Consider the following 17,442-nt stretch of genomic DNA (forward strand, 5'->3'; position numbering starts at 1 on the left):
TGTGTTAGTTGAGAGTAACATGAATTCCATACATAATATAGGCCATAGTTACTAGTTATAACTTTCTCAACCTTTTCTTTATTCTATTTTTAATGCTGAGAAATTTTCCTCTCTGTCTCCATTTTAAATTCATTTGACAAGTTTAGAGATCTTAGGAGAACCTGAAATGTTATATGCATGCCAGATGAGCTGGTGGTGAACTTGGGAAAGCAGATTTCAGTGTTTGCTTTATAGTGGAGACCAAAATGTAAACTACAGCTTTTCTAAATATATGGGACACCTTGCCTTTTTCACTGTTCAAGTAAAGTTCAGAAAAAAACGATTCTGTTCTCGGTTATTCAGGAATCTGCTTCGTTGTCTAATCATTCGTTGTTCATTTCTTTGGTAGTAAACTACTGTGGTTGGTTGCTAACGAGGCTCTTGGTACTTTTTCCTGAGTTACTTGATTAAATAAACCATCCCTCAGTCCTAATGGGTTGGTAGATTTCCTTTCACCTATAAGGAAAATAGCAACACTGAAGATTCAGACCCATATCCCATTACTTCTGGAGCCCTTTTATTTCCTATTACACCATGTTGCTTCTCTCTTTCCTTCTTTTCTTTCAAGTTTTGGATTCATGCTACCCCACAGCTATGATATTTTACTGGCAAAGTAGGCATATGTAGTGCCTAGCTTAAAATTTTTTATTCAAAATCATAATTCACTCTAAAATACATTAATTTTTGCCAATTTCAGAAGTTAGCAGAGGTAAAAGGACATATGGTCAAACATTTATGAAAATGGAAGCTAATCATATATTTTTTCACTTCCCGTATATGCAGTGTTTGGCCTGCTCCAACGTTGGGAGGCAGAGGGAGGGGCATGAGCAAAGACAGAAGAAGAAATGAAAGTTCGAACCTTGATCCTGTCCAGCACTTAAACACTCTTAAAATTCATTTTAAAATCTATTTTTAACCAATCCCTCATGTGAAAGTTTTTCCCCAACACCTAAATAACATCTGACCTGAAAGGAATTCCATCTATTTTACGTCTTTATAGTAGGTACACAAAAAGAATCGCCCCTACCCTTTCCCCTCCGTCTGGGCACACCAGCTCAGTTTTACCCAGCAGTTGGGCCATATGCCTCCCTCCTGGACATTTTTAGGACTGCAGTGGAAGAAAATGTGATTTATTTCTGTAACCAGGACATTCCTTTAGGGACTACTAAATGTGTTTTATACTGCCCTGTTTGGGGAGGGAAAAGGCAGGAGCTACCTAGACTAGGGATGTTATTTATTTCTGGTTCATGCATACGTGCTCTTCTATAGATCTTCTGTAGTGACTGGAGTACAGTTGTAAACACAGCCCTGGTGAGATATACCCTTACCTTTCCTGAGAAAGCATTTGAAGCGTTTGCCAGGTTTGGTTCCTGAAGTGATTGGCAAGTGGTATATCCTAATGCTTTGTCCCCAGTTAACCTCTAGTATTAGCACACCCTCAAGTCTTTGCAGGAAATAATGTTTGACAAGTAGGTGTTCTGTGCTAATCTTTTCTCTACCCTTAACAATCATCCTGTCTTGTTAGAATATTGAATACAGTTTTAGATTACATGTGACAAAATGCCTGGCACTTAAGAGTAGTTTCCTCTTCCCTCCCTCCCTGCTCTGAAATTCAAATGTGAGCCCGGATATAGAGTTGATGTAAGTAAAAGGAACTGTAAAGAAGTTATTCTAGGCAGCAATAGGGTAAGCAAAAAAAAAAAAAAAAAAAAAAAAAGATTATGCAGCCATCTTTCTGGCCAAAGTATGGTCCTATCGAATTCCTTAAAGTTCCTCTTAGTTCTATTCTGTTTCAATCGCACTAAGTCCAAACGAACTGCCTGATCAGTTTATTACCTAACCTTTTTCCAGCCAAAAAGCCTTTACATTATATCCACATATCTTTCATGTATTAACTTTGCATGTTTTTATAGAGTTGAATTACTTGGGATATTCCACTTGGGAAACTTGTTCGCAATCTTCCCTGTAAAACATTGTCCACCTACTGGAGCGATCTCCTTAACCCATAATTTAATCAGTTAACTCTGTGTGGAATATCGTTCAGTTAACTTGCTAGTGCTTTGTGCATATGATTTAGTCATCCATACAAACCGCCTGTCAGATGGGTCTTAAGAAAAACACGTAGCATGCCACTGATGTACCATCCTTTAAAAAAGTATATTATTTACTTTAATAGATCCTAGTATTTTTCTATATGGCATAATATTTATAGGTATAGTAATACACCTACAGGAATGCTCAAATAAATATCTCATGTACACCACTGTATGCAAGACAGAATAGTGGAACTTGGAGATACAAAAGTCTCTGTCATTCTGTTAATAAGATCTAATAACCTAGTTAGAGATGGTTAGATACATCAATCATCAGTTAGCAACAAAGATTTAAACAGTTGAGATAACAGGAGATATCAAGAACGTCTTGTTTATTTGCCAAATCAGTTGCACAGATAATCAGTATAATATCATTGCTCTGAAATGTGTGTTCTGGAGCCTCCCTTTGTGTCTTAGAAAACTAGGTGCTATTTCAGACTCAATTGCCTGTAACAAGAGAATTAATGCTTGATTTTTAAAGACCTCAAGTGGGACTAATGCTTGGCTAATGTGACCACACTTTATTCTTTCTATCAAGGTGTAAAATTTGAAAATGAAGGTGTATCTGTGATACACTGAAAACCTTGTCACATAAATGTTTATGATGTTTTAAGTAAATAAGATAAATGATATCAAATCTTGAAGTAATTTTCAGTTGAAAAGTATGTCAAAAGAGAAATCATGAAGCCCATAGGTAATCACAAAGACTTTATTCATTAGCCTTCTTCTGAAAATCCTTGATAAAGGACTCTTTTTATTCTTCAGTTCTCCCTATTATAGAATAGTTTATAAGTAAAATGTGTCAATTCTGTTTAATACTGTAACATTAGAACAACATATTTATGTCACAAAGATTTCTTAGCTGTTGTCAGTGGTTACGTTGGTTCAGCATTTAATGGTCTATTATTAGTCAGTATCTGCTTCAGCAAAATTCCCATAGCACAAGAGAATTGGAAGATTGTTTTAAGGGTTAACTGTTACAGAATTTGACCTGTAATTAGACGAAATTAAAAAGTACCTGAATTCTTAGGTTTGGAATGATGACACCTCCCCAGGACAGTCCTGCAGGAGTGGGAGCAACACAAAAGAAGAGTTGATTACCCTTGTCAGTTAACACTTTTCTCTTTTTTCTTGATTTTAGCCCGAGCCTCCTACAACAAATAAATGGCAGCTGGACAACTGGCTGACCAAAGTCAGCCAGCCGGCTGTGCCACCAGAGGCCCTGGGGAGTGCACAGCCCCCCCCTCGGCACCCGGACGGGAAGGGCAAGGGTGGTGACGGTGGCACCACTAGTCACGAGCATTCGGAATCCAAAGATCCTCCCCCGAAAAGCTCCAGCAAAGGCCCTCGGGTCCCTCCGGAAGGCCCCCACGCTGGCAAGAGGAGCTGTCAGAAGTCCCCTGCCCAGCAGGAGCCACCACAGAGGCAAACCACTGGAACCAAACAACCCAAAAAACCCATCAAGGCATCTGCCCCAGCAGACTCTCGGGCCAGCTTGCAGGTGGAGAGTGAGCTGGGACTTCTTCCCCACAGCTCCAAGGACCAGCCTTCCAAAGATAAGCCCAAGGTGAAGACGAAAGGGAGGCCCCGTGCTGCAGACGCCAGAGAGCCCAAGCCAGCCGTGCACACCCCCAGCGAGAGGAAGAAGCACAGGGCCGCACCTCCAGCCCCCTCAAAGGCGCTCTCGGGCCCGGAGCCCACGAAGGACAATGTGGAGAACAAGAGCCCTGAGCACTTTGCCCTCGTTCCCCTGACTCAGAGCCAGGGCCCCCTGCACAGCGGTGACAGTGGTGGCAGGACTAGTGGCTGTCGCCGCGCCGTGGTGGTACAGGAGGACCGCCGGAAGGACAAACTTCAGGTGCCTTTGAGAGACACCAAGCTGCTCTCCCCGCTCAGGGACACGCCTCCCCCACAAAGCTTGATGGTGAAGATAACCCTCGACCTCCTGTCTTGGGTACCCCAGCCGCCTGGGAAGGGAAGCCACCAGAAGAAACCGGAAGACAAACAGCCACTGGCTGGGAAGAAGCTGGATTCTGAGAAGAGAAACTCAGACAACTCAAGCAAGTTGGCCAAAAAGAGAAAGGTGAGTGAGGGGGCCTGGGCTCCCTTGCCAGTGCGGCGTGTACCTGCTGTTGGCTTAGGGCTGTCCTTGGCACTAGATTAGAGCCCCGACTTGTCTTAGAAGAGACGGGAAGCCTGTTTGGATTCGATCCAGCCTTTGCTCCTAAACCAGAAGTTACTCTTTCATTGCAGACTTGGATGCTTCCCACTCTGCAGACAGGCATTACCGAGCGCCAGGTTCCTTCAGTGGTCTTGCGAGTTTGAAAACAGATGAGGCAGTCCCGAGAAAGGATTGCTTGTTTTAGGATAATGGCACATCTTGGGGTGCTTTTTTATTTATTTTGATAACATATTTACCACCTGGCCCATTAGCTTTTGCCCTAGAAATTAATTATTAATTAATGTGAGTTAATTAAAAGTAAATTAAATGAATTGAAATGTTAATTAATATTCTGAATTCCTGAAAGAACTTCTATATGCTGAAATTGAGTAAATTACTCATGGCTGCCTAATACCTCATTAATTTGAACCCTCCAGATTTAGAATGTGTGATCTCTGTTGTTGACTTTTATTAATAAGCAGAACGTTATAAGAAAGTTTTAGAGCTATTAAACTTATGGTTAGGACATCTTGTTGACTAATATCGGCTAGTATGGTATGCTGTAAAGTATTGAAAATCTGTCATTTATTACAGAATTATGGGAGTTTTACTTAGTGGATGAAGATAAAAAAGAAAAAAATAAATCCCTACATTACTTAAGAACCTCAGTTAACATAAACATATCACTATTTTGGACAGTTTCCTTCCTTCCTTTATTTTGAATCATTGAGCTTCTGATAGATTTTTTTGCTGCTTCTTGCTGATAAAAGATTAGTGGGTTTTCTCCCCAGCAGCATTCCCAGGCCAATCTGCCCAAGATTCAGAGTGAGAGGCATCAGGAGAGCCAACTTTTTCCTGCTGAGAAGGAGTAAAAGTTTTAACACTCTTATAACTGCACAAAAAACTTCTTACTCATTTGTGGAAGCTGATCTAAGAATAACAAAGGACAGAAAGAGCACGAAGCCTGTTGTCATGTCTGTGATTCAGCTGATTACTCCACTAGGTTAAAAATATAACATGACTTGACCAAATAGTTGAGGGTGACTGTTTCCTTCAGAACCTGGTTGAATGAGACCTGAGGGCATTGTCACCATAAGAGCCCTGGGGGCACGGCAGCTGGGGTGGGGTCCAGTGCTAATTGATCCTGCAGCTTCAGCCAGCAGAGGGCATATTTCCCTCATGCCAGGTGTTGTGTGTTAAAGGTGTAAACCTTAATGGAGGAAATCGGGATGGACCTGGGTAGGAAAATGGTACCTGCATCCAATATACCTGAAAAGACTTCAAAAGATATACTTGTTCACCACCTCCTCCTCCTCCTGGGAAATCAGTTTTTCACGTATCCCTCCAGCTACCATGGTCTTGTCTAGTGAACAGTGCTCATCTTCTGCATTAGCTGGAGTGGGGACACGTATTAGTTTCTAAAATGCTTTTACTACCGTGTTTCCCTGAAATCTAATCGGAAAGACCGGAAAATAAGCCCTAGAATGATTTTTCAGGTTGACATCCCCTGAACAGAAGCCCTAATGCGACTTTTGGAGCAAAAATTGATATAAGACCTGGTCATATTTTCGGGGAAACACAGTAACCAAGGGTAAATGTTAGAAATTGGAGGCTCTCCCTGACAGTTCTCAGCCCAGCCCCCACTCTATTGCAAATCTGCAAGTGTTGCTTGCAGCTCCCCAAAGGGAAACTCAACTCTCTCTGTTGAGTATATGAACTGTGCCCTCCAAAAGCCATTCCCGGCTCTTGGCTGAGCTCCACTAGGGCAGCTCGTTTATCTTTCTGTTTAGAGGAATGGAGAAATACTAATGACCCCCTCATATTAGTCAACTGGGCTTTCTTTAAAGCTCTGGCAAGCAGCAGAGGGCTCTGGGCCCGGGAACAGTCTGCCTCTCTGCGTGGCACTGCCAGGAACCGAGTCTGAATCAGTGGTTCCAAACCTGGGCCGCTCGTACGGTCCCCCGATGAGCCGTTAGTACTGGTGGCAAGGTGTGCACCCGCAAAACCCCACCCCCACTGCTATATTTAAAACTCTCAGTTAATCCTAATACGTAGTAGGGGGCTGGGAGCCCCTGCAGCAGAGCCTTACCACAGGGCCAAGATGGTACAAAGCTAGTTCCTTGGATCAAGCAATCAGTGTGCTGTGTTTTAGACACTAGGGATCTCGGCAACCAGGTGTTCCTTGCTTGAAGTGTATCACTAGTTAGAAACATTACTTAGAAGCTTTCAGATAAATCGATATAAAAATCAGCCCCCCACGTATGTATTTCATGTTCAGAGAATCGTGTCATTTGGTTTTCCTTCCTGCTGGGTTCCAGATACTATCAATACCGAACATTACTAGCCTCAGCTCCTTCCCTGCATGAAGCGGGCTTCCTCTCTTCCTGTCCTGACCCCGACTCCTTTGGGTCAGGGCGTCAGCTGCTCCCGTGGGCAGCCCAGCACAGACGCAGAGCAGAGGGAGGGCTGGCCTCCTTTTAAGCTTGGGCCCCTTGCCCCAAATTTGGGTAGTGGAGACTTACTCGTATTCTTCATTTTAAGTGTGATCACAAGAAGAAGCTCTCAGATGGTTTAGTGAGAAAGTTAAAGAATGTGCCTGATATTTTAGTGTTTTTATTTAAAAGTCCTTCAGGGTCTGTCTCTCTCCTGGTGCAAAATTTAGCAAATATTTTCAGAGGGTGAACAGATTCTTGAAGCTATTTTAGATTTAAAAGGGTGAGAAGATGCTCATCAAGAGTTAACAGCTGTGAGGAAGCCATCGGATGTGGCACCTATAGAAATGTACATATATTATGTGCACATAGCATTTCACTACAAGGCATGGGCAGGAAACAATTCATGGCGAAAAGTGGGGAAAATTGTGAGGGTAAGCAGCCATGACCACACATAGTGCTGTTTATATAAACTAGAGAAGTTCAGACTGATCAGAATTTAAAATAGTTCAGAATTTAAAATACAACTTGTGTTTTCTTTTAAATAATTCTTAAACCAAGGTTATGTTTTTTTAGATTTGGAAGAAAAATTGACGTTGAAAGCACAAGATAATGTACAGTCAGGCTGGTTGCAGTTGAGAGTATTCTAAACGCACACCTGATATGCATGGCGCTCCCTCCATGTGTGAGCTAAGCATTGGTCTGGGCACTTTTATAGATACTGTCTCATTTAATTCAATCATTTTATAGGTTGCCATTCAAACAAATACCAGACTGTCTTAATAGTCATTTGGGTAAATGATGGGGACAGGGAGGTACCTTCATTCAGGTCTTTTCCTTTCTCTGAATAATTGCTTTACTGATTGAGAAGCTATGACATTTTTGGAAGCACGTTTCAGTGCTATCACTTACGTGTTTTGAAGCATGAGGAAGGGACGTTATGGGATATGTTGGAGAAATGTGCATTTTCATTCCTTGAGGATGGTTGTTGGTTCAGTCCTTCCCTACTGTCTAAGATCTGTCTTTTCTTGGGTTGTTTCTCCAGATCAACATTCCCAGTCATTATCCTTCAAAATCAAGGGTTTGAAAAGTTATTCCTTATAATTTTCTGAGGCCACTTTAACCTAATTTCTTCATACTTGTTGGTTATCCTAAGAAGAACATTGTAACCATATGCATGTTAAGACTGTTTTAAGCCATTTTAATGCTTGTGTATTCCCTCACCAAAAAGAAAAAAAATAGTGAATTAATTTAACTTTTCTGTAGTACTTATCCCAGTGACTATAACCAGTCTTCTCAGTAAGTCCTGCCCTCATTCTTGGTGCTAATTTGGACTGGTGTCTGCTGTGTCATTTTTTAAAATTTAATTTATTGGGGTGACATTCGTTAATAAGATTATATAAGTTCCAAATAGACAATTCTACAATACATCATTTCTGTGTTGCATTGTGTGTTCACCACCCAAAGTCTAGTCTCATTCTGTCACCATCTATCTGACCCCCTTTACTCTCTCCATCCTCCCCCCACCCTCCTTCCATTTGGTAACCACCATACTGCTCTCTGTGTCTGTGAGTTTTTTGTTTATTTGTTGCTTTCTGTTTTATATCCCATATATGAGTGAAATCACATGATTCTTGTCCTTTTCCATCTGTGTGTCATTTTCTTATTGAACCTCCTGCAGAGGCACATGCCAGAGAAGTCCCTGAATTTCCCAAAAGGCTGCTTCTCTACTTTTCCCATGCTCCATGTGCTACCAAGCGCCGTTGCTTCCCTGTGGGAGAAGCTGACAGTCTTAGAAGTTGAGTGCCGAGCCTTCCAGGCCACTTGTTCAGCTGCTGCCTTATATAGATGAGATCCAGTAAGGTGCCGACGTCACTTGGCTGCTTAGTCAAAGCAGGTCTGGAGCTCAGGTGTGATGACTCCTCCCTGTGCAGTGGTCTTTCTTTTCTTTCACACGTTTTTTTTGTTTGTTTGTTCCCCCCACACACACGTGTCTGGTAGAGGAGCTTCTTGGAGTCACAAGCTCATAATTCAAGACCAGTGTACTGACTCTGGCAGTTGCAGTATCAGCCCTGGCTCAGTCCCTCCATTGCCCACACTCCTGCCACCCCAGTACCCCACACACTCCTACTCCTTCGCCATTTCAGTTTCCCTTTCAGACCTCCCTCATCTCTCCCCATCACAGCCCAGCTCCTAGGACACTGCCTTAACACCTCTTAGAAGCAACTATGGTCCAAAGTGAGTGTCGTTTCTGAAAAAGCCACCTCATTTCCTTGCTACCTACAGGTACGTGGATGGTGAGCCAGAAGCCAGGCAGGCCCCAGGCTGTTCTGCAGTCCTCTCTTCCAGAAGCCACCGTGGTCTAGCACAGGCCCTGCGCTTCCTTTTATGGGCTTCGTCCTGGCCCTTTGCTCCACTCTGTGGGTGGAGCGGCATTTGGCAGATAATCCACGGCTGCCCGACCCAGCAGGTTAGGAAAGCATATAAGTCAGTTAGGACCAGGGGGTCAGCCAGCAGCCTCCTTTTGTTGTAGGTGCAGCACCATTGAGACACTTATTCTTCTGGGGAAAGGGAACACCCATTCCTCACACAGGATTCTCTGAAATGGGGGGTTGATCTGTGGGGAAGCCACAGCGCAGAGGAGACTTCTGGAAGAAAGAGAGAGGACATCACTCTCGTGGCTTCTTGATCCAGAAAAATCTCAAAAACTCCTTCCCTCCTGTTCTCCAGTCTTGAAATTCAGGTCTGCCTTTCTTGCCACCCAGTATGGTGAGGCTCCCTCTTCCTAAATCCATCCACTTAAAGTTGTAGTGCAGCCCTGTTTCCAGGGCCCTCAGCGGTGCCCCTCAGCTGCTCAACTTAATTTCCATGCCAGTTAACAAATACTTCCTGAGTGCCTCCACTGGGGAAGCCTCTGTGACAGTTCCAGACAAGGTGACAGAATTCCAAGTACCTCAGACCCCCAGGCTTGAACTCAGTCAAGCAAGCAAAATGAGCAGAAGGGGACTTTTGCTTTATTTTGTTTAATACCTAACTTTCTGCCAGCTTACAGAATATTATCAGCTTCTAAGTTGCTACGTGTCACTATAAAGCACATTATTCCAGTAGGTGCCAACACAGTTATTAATGCTGGCCTGGAAATCAGGGTTTGGTCATTTCTGGTTTTTTGGCTGTTCTCTTGAGTCACTGGTTGGCACAAGCCAGGGTTATAACCAGCTTGTGAGGACTGACTCACTAGGAGCCTTGTTTTCATATGTGGTTTAGAAGCTCTGCCACCTTGGTGCATAGTCGTAACTAGCATGTCCTAAGCAGCATGAAAACATACAAACAAAAATTAACTCTCATTCCACCTCTGGGGTCTGGTGTTTTCTTTAGGAAGCAAACTTGTGGACGGTTTACGCTTGGTTTTGCCTTGGGGACTTATGTGTCATTAACTGCCTAGAAACACCTTTGACTGAAAAAAGTATTTCCTACTCAGTACCTCATGTGCAATATCTGTCTGGCTATTTTTACAAATTCTGTGACCTTTCCCAAAGAGACATTTCCCGCCTTCATGCACTGCTTGCTAGGCCCGCTTTGCAGCCTTCTTAATCTAAAGCTCAAGAGAATTCATTAGGCCCGTTGGCGGCGGAGCCCCTGGGGCACAGCAGGTGAGTGACAAGGACGATGCGCCCGCAGTATTGGCTCCTCTCTCAACCCAGTTGTTTCCAGTTCATTCTTTTGTCTCTGCCAACACTGACTAACACAAGTGTTCCCATTATGGATTGTTCAACGGAGGCTCGTGTGCTGTGCAAAGTCCTAGCTGGCTTTCATTTCATTTCTCTCGAACTGTGCTTCAGGATTCTGCTGGCCCGTGCCTGGGGCCACGTGAGACACAGCTGGGTGACGTTTCCTGCTACACTTCAGTTGTGCCTTTAGGATGGGCTTATTTATGTCACGTTATTTTCCTTATTTGGTCTCTCAAGATACTTTTCCTCCAGTCTACTGTAATGAATGGTTATATTTCTGAGCAACTGATTGGTTCTTATCTAACCTCACATTTCATAATTCCTCTTTTGCATTGGCTAACGGGAGGTTCAGAGCCCAGTTTGCAGATTACCTCTGGAAAAGTATGTTGCACAGTGCTGTCCACCAGAGATGTAATCGTGTGAGCCACGTATATGCTTTAACATCTTCTAGTGGCCTCATTACAAATATAAAAAGGGGGAAAGACAAAACCAGGTAAAATAATTTTATCTATCTAAATTTAATATATCTAAAATATTATCACTTCAACATTTAATCAATGTAGGAATTACTGCATTTTCCTGTTTCGCACTGAATCTCTGCATTCACTGCGGACTGGCTGTGTCCACGGCTCCCTATGTGAGGCTGTCACACAGGAGTGTGCATGCAGGCCAGCAGTGATGGCGAGGTGCAGCAGCCTTCCCTGCGGTCTCATGTCTCTCCTGTACCCATAGTTTCCCTCCTTCTTCATGTTCTCACGTGTGCACTCACCTAGAGCTTAAAAACAAGTGTCTTTATAAGCCTCCTAAAAGTCAATTTTGAAACAAGAAATAAAATGTTTTCCCAAGTTGCTGATGAAGGAAGTGCACACTTGGCACATTTGTTGGCAGAAAGGCAGTGTGTTTTTGTTTTCTATTTCCCCATCTTTTGAGCAGGGCTAGGCTACTTATTAGTGTCTGGGCAGAGCTTGAGTCTACCCGTATTCATTTTTCTTGGGGAAGTTCAGGGAAGGGAGGGAGGGTGGAGGGAGGGCGAGAGGGAGGAACAGGTGTGAAAACCAGGGCTTCCTACAGTTAATTTGAAGGCTGTTTTCTTCCTTTAAGGCTTTAAGGGAGAATTTTAGGTTTTTAAGGGATTGTCCTAGATTGACTGGTGGTGACCCAGATTTCTGTCTCAGTGAACTGACAGTTGGAGCAGCTTAATTCTAAATGTGCATCAGAATTAATTGAATGACTCCCACCAATCACCTCACTGTCACTAGCTGGAGAGGTGGTGGCTCCTTCCCATGGGTGTTACCTGAGCCCAGACCAGTGGGAAGGAGGCCACCGTGAAGTCGTTGGGTTTGTGTGTTAGACTTTTTGTAAACTTGGTGTACATGTTGACACGAGAGCACAAAAACATGGAAGACTTTCACCATGAAGAATCTTTGTTCTCTTAATGATTTCACACATTTATCTCACTTCAGTTTGGTAGAAGTAGATGCTTTTGTGGTACTTAACTTTTGTAGAATTTAATACCCCTTCTTCTCTCAGTCCTCTCACACTAAAATCATATTTAACAATCCTTCATTTTCTGTCAAATTTGTTGGAATACAAAATATGACTCCATATATGTAGAGAATGATATAGATGAATTTTAAAAAAAAAACACGAAAATGTGTCAATGAAGAAGGAAAAAAGATAGCCAGAATGCGTAAGCAACTATTCTTATTTTGTTGTACGTCTTTCTAGACCATCTGTAAGATAAATAGGCAGAGGGTTTTGTAACCTGTTTCATTTTCAACTATATACTTGTTTATTTATTAAAAGAAAAGCTAAGCTTTAAGTACTCCACTCCTAATTTTATATGAACATTAAATTAGTAGATGTAAGTGGATGATTCTTTCGAAAGAAGAGGGGAACCTTATTCAAAATCATTTGTTGTTACTTCATGTAAATATGCATGTTTTATTGATTCTTTTATATTTAGAAAATACAACGTGTTGAAGTCTACTGTTTATTCTTCTTGTTGTCAGCTATTAGATAGATATCCTCCCTTTCCTGGGTATGAAGAATAGTCCTTCCTCATGCAAAACGTGGTTTCCATATAGATCACATCAAATCTAGATTGTCTGTCTTCCGTGTCCCCACACCGCCCCCAAACACACACACACACACACACACACACTCACTCACTCACTCACTCTCTTTCTCTATATAGGTACTTAGAAGATGGCTGTGTGTGTATAGATAGATGTCTCCAAAAGTCTAATTGTTTTTGTCACCTTTGCTGTCTGTTTTTGCCTGTACCACTATGTTTGTGACAATTTATTTTGTTATACTACAATATTAGGGTGAAGCAGAAAGAGAGCACGATAGCAAGAAAGTCAGGCTGGAGAAAGAAATCAAATCACAGCCGTCATCTTCGTCCTTGCACAAAGAATCTTCTAAAGCAAAGTGAGTATACAGATGAGGAATGGCCTCAGAATGTGATCAAGTCTTCTGGCTGTTAACACAGCAAAACATTTTTCTTCTGCAGAATGAGTGGATTGACGGGCTTGTCCTGGCTCGTTGCAGTGATCTGCTGAGCTTGTTTCCTGGGGCTTTCATCCATGAGGACCTTATAGGAATTAGTAACTTATTTGGCAGCAAACTTGGATTTATCAAAAGCATTTTAAGAGTAGAAAATTTTCTAAACACCTAGGAATTCATAAGAATTCATATCTTTCTAATGGAATTTTTATATAAAGATAAGGAACGTGCTTTGCAGAATTGGAGACCAAGGCACAGAGAGATTAAATTGACCTGTCCAAAGTTACAAAAAGTCACTATTCATGCTCTGATTTGTTCAAGAAATCGCTTCACAAAATGTGGCAAAAACAAGTGTAGAGTATCACATGGCAGGATTTGAGAGTGACAGAGTCAGATGTGAAGGTGGCGGTCTGCTTATGAGAAAGGGACAGAGTGGGGGGCAGCTAATGCACACTGGCTTGGTTAGGGAAAGCTAGGACCACTGGCAGATGCTGCCAGCTTAGTGACAAATCATACAACTTATTACTCATCAGTAGGACTAGATTTTTCAAAGGCATCAAAGTCCCTGAAATTTGGCCTTTCTACAAAATGGATTTCACACTTTGCTCTTTTGCATCAACAGCAATGTGTCCTTTTAACTAAAGAACGAAGGTACGTGGTCCAGGTTCTACCCTAACTTAGTTTTGTATGCTGTTTGACTCCAGAATACCTAAGCCCTCCTCTGAGCCCTCAAAGAAGGATATGCTTCCCCCTGCACACGTGTCGTCCTCGTCCTCATCGTCCCAGAAGCCAGCCAAGCCTACACAGAAGAGGTCAAGGCGGGAAGCACACCCCTGTGGCCAGGACCCTCCCAAAAGTGCCAGCAGTACCAAGGCCAACCACAAGGACTCGCCCGTTCCCAAGCGCAGAAAAGCAGAGGGAAAGGGTTCTGGAAGCTCCGCAGAACACAAAGTAAGTCGGGGAGGCCGCTCTTTATCACCTGGGATATGTGGGTGTATCTTTACGTCCCCAAATAAGATGAGTTCCTGGTACTTCAGGACTAGTCATCCTTTTTAAAGAAGGCAATAATGAGCTGTTTGTGGTTCAAGTTCTCTTTAGAGGGAGAGTAAAAGATAGTTAATAGTGCATGAACATTTAGGTGGCAGTTTATTCTTAAAGTGATCTAGAGGTGAAAAATCAGAATAGATGTTTTGTGTTAATTTTTTATCAGATGTTTTGTAGTAAGAAATGGTGACCCTGTTTAGTTCTTGGTTTGGATGTTTGACCTCATGCTTTTGTTACTGATTATAATGGGAAGAAATTATCCACTTTTCTCAAATACAAGTTCCTATCTTCCTGTTAACGTGTGTGTATATGTATGTATGTACATATGTATATGTATTGACTAAAAGAAAATGTTACATTTGGTTTTGTTGATTATCTGTTCTCTTGAACAGTTTGTCCTGTATCTTTTTGAATCCCCACTACAATCAGAACCTACAGTGTCAGTTAAATCTAGCTGGAAAAGTTCTTGACCAAGCTGAATTGTTCAGTGTTTGGTTTTCTCTCTTTTGAACTACTGTTTTGGGCTAATTTAAAGGGATTGTACATTTAGGTCAGTGATAGAGTGTGATCTGTATAATGATTTTTTTAAAGGGATCTTCTGGAGATACTGCAAATCCTTTTCCAGTGCCTTCTTTGCCAAATGGTAACTCGAAACCAGGGAAGCCTCAAGTGAAGTTTGACAAGTAAGATTTTGGATGCTTACTTCATATCCCTTATTTGCCTAATTTTTCCTCCTTCCCCCTCCTCATTTCTTCTTACCCTTTGCTTACTTCCTCTTCTTTGCCCTCCTTCTCCTCCCATCCTTTTTCACCTTCTCAGCCTTCTTCAGCCCCCTTGCCTCAGTCTAGTAATTTCAGGTTCATATGACCCACCCCTGATCTCTTCTTCTTTCAGACAAGCAGATCTTCACATGAAGGAGGTGAAAAAGTTGAAGCAAAAAGCAGAGTTAATGGTCAGTCTTAGCTCTTTATCCTTTTGGTAGAAAGTTTTCTGATAAAATATTTCTAATCTCATTCTACAGTGTTACGTACCACTGAATATGTTGGGGGGGGTGCAGGGGAGCAGCGGTAGGAGGGGGGTGTGCGCCTGGCATTGGCCACGTCATGTGAGGGTCAGCAGGACCTTAAGGCGCAAGGGGTAAGGGATTCATAGTGAAATTCTTTTCTTTGACTCCATTGATTGATCATGGGCGAATGTACAAAGTACCTAGTCCCGAGTTTTATATCTGAACGAATGAAAGTTGATCTACCTGGTAGTGTTTTATTTAATACATGAGTGCTTCCTTGTCCCATTGAATCAACTCTTTGGATATGTAAAACGGGTCCTGCTGGTGAAAGTCGATCTATTTGTGTTCACCCTGAAATATTTTGAAAGTTGTGGTAGCCTATTTGCAATGCCAAAATTATCGTAAAGCCCTTGAGGGACGAACCTGAGGGGTAGTAGATAGTAGTAGGGGTAGGTAGTAGGGGTAATAGATGACATAATAAGATGAAGGCAGTGATTGTCCTTTTGGTAAAAACATGCTTGAAAAAATGAACTTTCTCTACCTGGTGTCTGTGGACGTTGTGGAAAGGGGGGTTTTTGTTCTTAATTGCATACATAGCTAAATATGCTTTTCCATCTCTGCTGCAGTATGATTAGTGTTTGCCCTTTGTCATATTTAATCATCTAAACTTATTGTGTTCCCCAAACCTAAACCTCGGCGAATACCATACTCTGAACTTTGTGCCACAGGAGAAGAGTGTGGTGGCCTTCCTTCCCCATGCACACCTAACCACACACTCGAGAGGCCCACAGGGATCCGAATCAGATGAGCCCATGACGCTGTCAAGCTCCTGGCCTGGTGCTCGCTGTGTGGTGTCAGTGTGTCGGCTCTGACCTCTCTTCTCACACAGGCTAGGGAGGGCGGGGTCCCCATTCATTAGGACAGAATGTTTATTGAGTCCTTACCATGCTGGATGCTGAAAGGGGGTCAAAGACAAGCCCCCTTAGTCCTGTCTCTAAAGTGACCCTATAACCCTGATGACCTGGGTCAGAGGAAGTGGACTAAGAGTGCCAGACAATGGTGTCTTCTCAGCCTTCTTCCTTCCAACTTTTTGAGGCTCTTGCTAGGACTGATGAATCTTTTGAGATTTGAAAAAGTAAATATTCAGTACTTAGCCAGTTATCTAAAACTTACCTTGACATTGGATGCTTTCCGCACTAGATTCCCTGATTAGTCAAACAAGTAAGTATTCTACGTGGAACTTTGTTTTCTTTTTGCTTTGAATCTATACACAAGCACATCTTCTTTTTCCAGCCCACCACACATCCCAGTGTGCGCAGGACAGTCCTGATCTATGCCCGCTGCACCCCATTTTAACAAATAATGATGTCTCATTTCAAGTCTCAAAATAGGCCAGTTTGGACAAAAACCCGAATGGCCATCCTCTTTGAAGTATTGTCCTCTAATTGCACAGTGTCTCATTCCGCATACCAAGTCCATTCCGCATACCAAGTAGTTAAGTGCACAGCTGAATATAGAAGAGGGCATTTCATCTCTGCATTATATTCATTTGTTGACTAGGGAAATAACAATTCTAGTACTTGAACACTGTCTCAGGAGATACATGGAGAGTTTACTATAGATATATTTACATTACCAGCCTTACAAAATACTTAAGGAGGTGGATATTAACATACTGTGTTACTGTCGTTTCTTCTGTGTATATCCTCAGGCCAATACAAATTCTGGAAATTTCATGAAAGACATGGTATTGAATAAATAAGTTAAATTCCCACCAGTGAAGCAGATCAATGAGACACTGTGCTGCTGATTAATTGGGCCATGCTAATTTAAGTTTTATACTTTATGTCACTAATTTTCTGAGCCTAGGTTCTCTAGGAAAAAAAATACTTAAGTCAGGTTATTTAAAAAAATTAAAATTAGCAGCGCTAAACCACCTTTCTTTGCCGATATGTCACTATCTTTTCATACTCCACTTGCAACTTTACTGTTGTCATTCTTTTTTTTTTTGAACATGATCACAATGAAAGCACTAGCAGAAACTACAAACTTGCATATGTGATAGTCGCTCTTACAGCGTGTGGTGCTCACGCACGTGTAGTCTAAGCTGAGTTGTCTTTTTGCCTGTATCCCACCAAGTGAGAAGAGCATGAACGGATAAAATGTGTCTTCAGGTTTGGGTGAACACCAGTATCTGATTTCATTTTTATTTCTACATTTCCTTTAAGCGACTCTGCAGTGTTATATCCCTGTCCGCCCAGGGGACAGCCTGGTACATTTAACCCAGACTTCGAAATGAGATGAGACAGTCTGTTAGGCTCTGAGATAACAAAACGATTATTGTTTGACATAATATCTATGATGCTCATTACCTGTACTGTTTTCTACTTATAAGATAAACTTCAACACCTACAAAGAAACTTGTGTGTGT

At 42.3% G+C, this 17,442-nt stretch overlaps 1 protein-coding gene across 5 annotated transcripts in view; it reads left to right on the plus strand.

The window, feature by feature from the left end:
• AFF1 (ALF transcription elongation factor 1) overlaps positions 1-17,442 on the plus strand; it is a 177,027-nt gene that overhangs the window by 151,406 nt on the left and 8,179 nt on the right. For all 5 annotated transcript variants that reach the window (XM_081060387.1, XM_081060389.1, XM_081060391.1 and 2 more), the window contains 5 exons: positions 3,274-4,215; positions 12,783-12,886; positions 13,666-13,912; positions 14,597-14,688; positions 14,900-14,957. In XM_081060387.1, the coding sequence (XP_080916513.1) occupies positions 3,274-4,215; positions 12,783-12,886; positions 13,666-13,912; positions 14,597-14,688; positions 14,900-14,957 (1,443 nt within the window). The remainder of the gene's footprint in view (positions 1-3,273; positions 4,216-12,782; positions 12,887-13,665; positions 13,913-14,596; positions 14,689-14,899; positions 14,958-17,442) is intronic.

The sequence above is a fragment of the Rhinolophus hipposideros genome (assembly GCF_964194185.1).
Source record: "Rhinolophus hipposideros genome assembly, chromosome: 1".
NCBI classification, from domain to species: Eukaryota; Metazoa; Chordata; class Mammalia; order Chiroptera; family Rhinolophidae; genus Rhinolophus; species Rhinolophus hipposideros.